This window comes from Chrysemys picta, chromosome 1, assembly GCF_011386835.1.
Source record: "Chrysemys picta bellii isolate R12L10 chromosome 1, ASM1138683v2, whole genome shotgun sequence".
NCBI classification, from domain to species: Eukaryota; Metazoa; Chordata; order Testudines; family Emydidae; genus Chrysemys; species Chrysemys picta.
This window is the reverse complement of record NC_088791.1, coordinates 338,417,234-338,420,744: the sequence shown is the minus strand read 5'-3', so window position 1 is coordinate 338,420,744 and position 3,511 is coordinate 338,417,234. Positions and strand designations below refer to the sequence as shown.

General features: G+C 45.4%; 1 protein-coding gene across 1 annotated transcript; it reads left to right on the top strand.

Annotated features, from left to right (window-relative positions):
- The first annotated feature begins 777 nt into the window (after window positions 1–777).
- THRSP (thyroid hormone responsive) lies at window positions 778–2,471 on the top strand. Its single transcript, XM_005290563.4, has 2 exons — window positions 778–1,329; window positions 2,325–2,471. Exon 1 carries the CDS (start codon window positions 913–915, stop codon window positions 1,303–1,305), a length of 393 nt encoding a protein of 130 aa, XP_005290620.1. The 5' UTR covers window positions 778–912; the 3' UTR covers window positions 1,306–1,329; window positions 2,325–2,471.
- Window positions 2,472–3,511: the final 1,040 nt, after the last annotated feature.

Here is a 3,511-nt window from a genome sequence, read left to right as displayed (position 1 = left end):
GGGGCTAGCATCATAAGGCTCCAATCTCAGGCAGGCCCTCACCACACTACTATAGTACAATCCTCCAAAAAAAGTGTCTCTTCAAGCTGGCTAAAAATAAATCCTCTCAACCAGCTGGAAATATGGTTTGCCTGTGTCCGTTCTAACACAGCGAAGTCTAGGGTCACCTGCTAATAGAGATCTTGACTGGATATCATATTATTCTGTCATCTCATTATTTTATTCCCCCTCTCCCCCATCTAGACAAACTTCCAACTCTCTCTCGGTCTCAATTTAATAAAATGTATCTGGTTTGCTGATCACTTGTGAGACACATGCTTGTTGAGTCTCTTGTTCTAGATATGCATATGGGTTTCAAGGTTACTCAGCTTGCCAGCAACGGCAGAGTTACGTGCCAACTTAATGAGTTAGAAAAAAGGGGAAATCATTACTCTATGAACAGCTGATGCAAGAGGTGAAGGCTGCAGACACCAGCTTTTCCAATTTGGTGGTAGGAAAGGGGGCAGGGAAAACTCTGTTCCAATCAGCAGTTATCTTCATGGCCATTTTCTTATCTGGTCATTGAAAGATAACATGACCTATGAAATTCCTGCTTTAAGGTCAAGTTCTGAAATTTAGTTAAGTATCATTTGGGGTGAGGTCCAGTTTGCAAATACAGACACAATGCTGACCCTGAACCGATTACTAAGCAGGGGCTCAGTGGTGTGATTAGCTGGAAATAGAGGAGTGTCTTTAGCTGGTATACACACCCCTTCCCTCCACTGTTAAAAGCCACCTGTCCCCTGTGCTCCTTTCACTCTCATCATAACAGCCAAGCAGCTTGAAAGGCTTCAGCACCATCAGCCAGCATCCCTGTTAAGACCTGCAGAAGCCAGCAACATTCAGAGCCGGAGAAGCCGTCCGACCACAGCCATGGAAGAGTACTTCTCTGCAATCCGCAAGATGGAACAAGCGGTTATGTTTCCCAGCCTCCTCAGAGGCGTCTACATGGAACAGCAGGATGACGCATCCACTGGTGATTTTGGCAACAGGGACCTGTATGAGTATTACATGCAACTGAAATCCATCAAACTCGCGGTGGAGGGTAGACTGGCGCCTCTAAATGAAAGCAAACACCAAATCACCAGCAGAGAAGAAGTACAAGAGAACGGAGAGGAGGCCGATCTTGAAGGACTGCTTTATCATCACTTTACAGGCTTGTATCGTGTCCTGACCCATCTGACCAGAAAAGCCAATGCCCTGATCAGAAAATACAATGAAATTATAGGACAGATCAACCAGAGTGAAATTACGCTTACCTGGTGAAACAGCCACCAATAACTTCAAAAGGTGAGACCTCAGCCATTATATCTCTGTTGAAGTTTTCTGAGATGCGAAATTGTGTCCACTCCCCTTTCTCCAAAATCTAAGTGATTATCAGTCTAGTTTAACTGATAATTATGTTATCAGCACCTAAAAACAGCAGGACCCACAGGTTCAAATCCTGGTGGGGGGATTAATCACTTTCTTCCCAGGTAGTGAAATTGTGCTGTTTCCATTTTAACCAAATGGGGGTCTTTTACCTGCCTCTTAAAGATAATTTTAAAGAGGGATTTGATTATTTGTTTTAAGGCAGACAGTTCACATTGTCCACCAACATTCAGATGAGACCTTAATAACTAAGGTTCTTTCTTTTGCTGTGTGCAGAGACAAGAGAACATAGACCATTTGTAGTAAGACTAGTGTTTTGGCTGAGGATCCTTAGGAGTGCCATATGTTGGACACCCTATTGGCTCTTGTGCAGTGCTGCTAGATGTACTGTACTTTGCAGAGTGCTCTGGGGTGAAAGCTGCTCTATAAAGATGACATTAATTTTCTGACATTAGAAAAATACAAGCACTTGAAATTAAGTTTCAAGTTTGAAATTAACTCATCAGTGAAAAGTTCAAATGCTTCCTTCCGTGACAAGCTCTTGGAGGCAGGGACTGTATTTTGTGCGTGTGCACATGTACAGCGCTAGCACAAAGATTTTGATTCAGACCTCTAGGCACTCTCACAATATATGTAGTTAATAGGAACAGAGATCTGTTCCAGGGGGAACCTTATCTCCTGTACTTCTTGTAATAAACGGAGGATTAATGGGGGTTAGTATGTGGCAAAGACTTAAGAAAAACAGTATTGTGTAATTTAAAAAGTTAGGTATGATTCAAGCATTGGAACCTGGAAATGCCCTCCTGTGTTGGCTATTTTGAATGACAATAAATGCAGTATCAAAATCAGTACTTAAACACATACATAAAAGAGAACATGTCAAAATTGCTGACTATTTTGTGATTATCCCACAGGACACACTACCACCCCTGTGCTGCACACAGTTGACGTCCTGCGGCAAGTACTGCTGGTGAATTATTTGACTGACACCAAAGATGCTGGCCATCTGATAGCCAATGTTTTGTAATAACCAGAATAAATGTGATCATTCCTTGCTGTAACATGAACTCATTGTCCATCTCAAATACCTCACATGCATGTTAATTTTCAACTACCAGGGCAAAAATCATTGTATTATGCTGCTGCGGTGTGAAAGATAATCCTCTTTTCTTACTTGTAACTATACCTTTAAAAGTGGGCTGCTTCCACCCACTACTTGATAATAAAACATCACAAACTGAAATACTCCTCAGGCACATGTAACTCTGTACCTCAAGCATAAAGGCTGTCTGTGAAGGAGACAGGGTTTTCTCAAGGGCTGGTCCAAGGCTGTGGAATGCACTCCCCCAGGAACTAAATACTTCACCAACCTCACCACCTTCCACTCCAAGTATAAAGGTGCAGGTCTTCAATTTGCTTCTCAAGCACCCACAGAGCACAGGGGATGTAACACATTAAATTACTTATTTAAAAACCCACTCAATTTCTCCTTTGAGAGAAGAGGGAAAGAAAAAATGACATGTGATGGATGCTAGTCATGACTTCAAGGGGGCCAGCATTTTACTCATGGTTTTTTTTCCTCTCCCTACACCAGCGAAGTCATGGGCAGCCAATGATCCAGCAATGGGGGTAGGCTAGCCCCTGGCCCCTCCCCTTCTACCCGAGGCCCTGCCCCTCCCACCCCCCCTCGCCCACAGGAGCCCAGAGCACCCCCGCCATGGCCCCCAGGCCCAGAGCACCGGGCAGCGCAGCAGCAGTGCCCCCAGCCCCAGAACACCAGACAGCCAGTGGGCCCCAGTGCCAGCTGCCCCAAGTCCCCACGGCAGGCTGGCCAGCCCCAGCCCCGGCAGAACACCGGGAACTGCAGGAGACCTGGGGGCAGAGCATAGGTAGGACCACGCCAGCCCCCCGAGCCTATGATACCCACCACCCATGAGCAAAGGTCAGGTTGTCCAGGAATGAGGCAGGAGGGGACATACTTCAGCTCTTGGGAAGGAAGGTGATGACTGCTTCCAGCAGAAAGCACAGTGCTAGTTGATTCAGATAAGTGTTACTGGCAGATCTACTAGAGGATATTTGTCCACTCTCCCAGGTGCAGGAT

Excerpts from the sequence above, each read along its gene's own strand:
- THRSP (XM_005290563.4), top strand. The coding sequence starts at position 913 with ATGGAAGAGTACTTCTCTGCAATCCGCAAGATGGAACAAGCGGTTATG.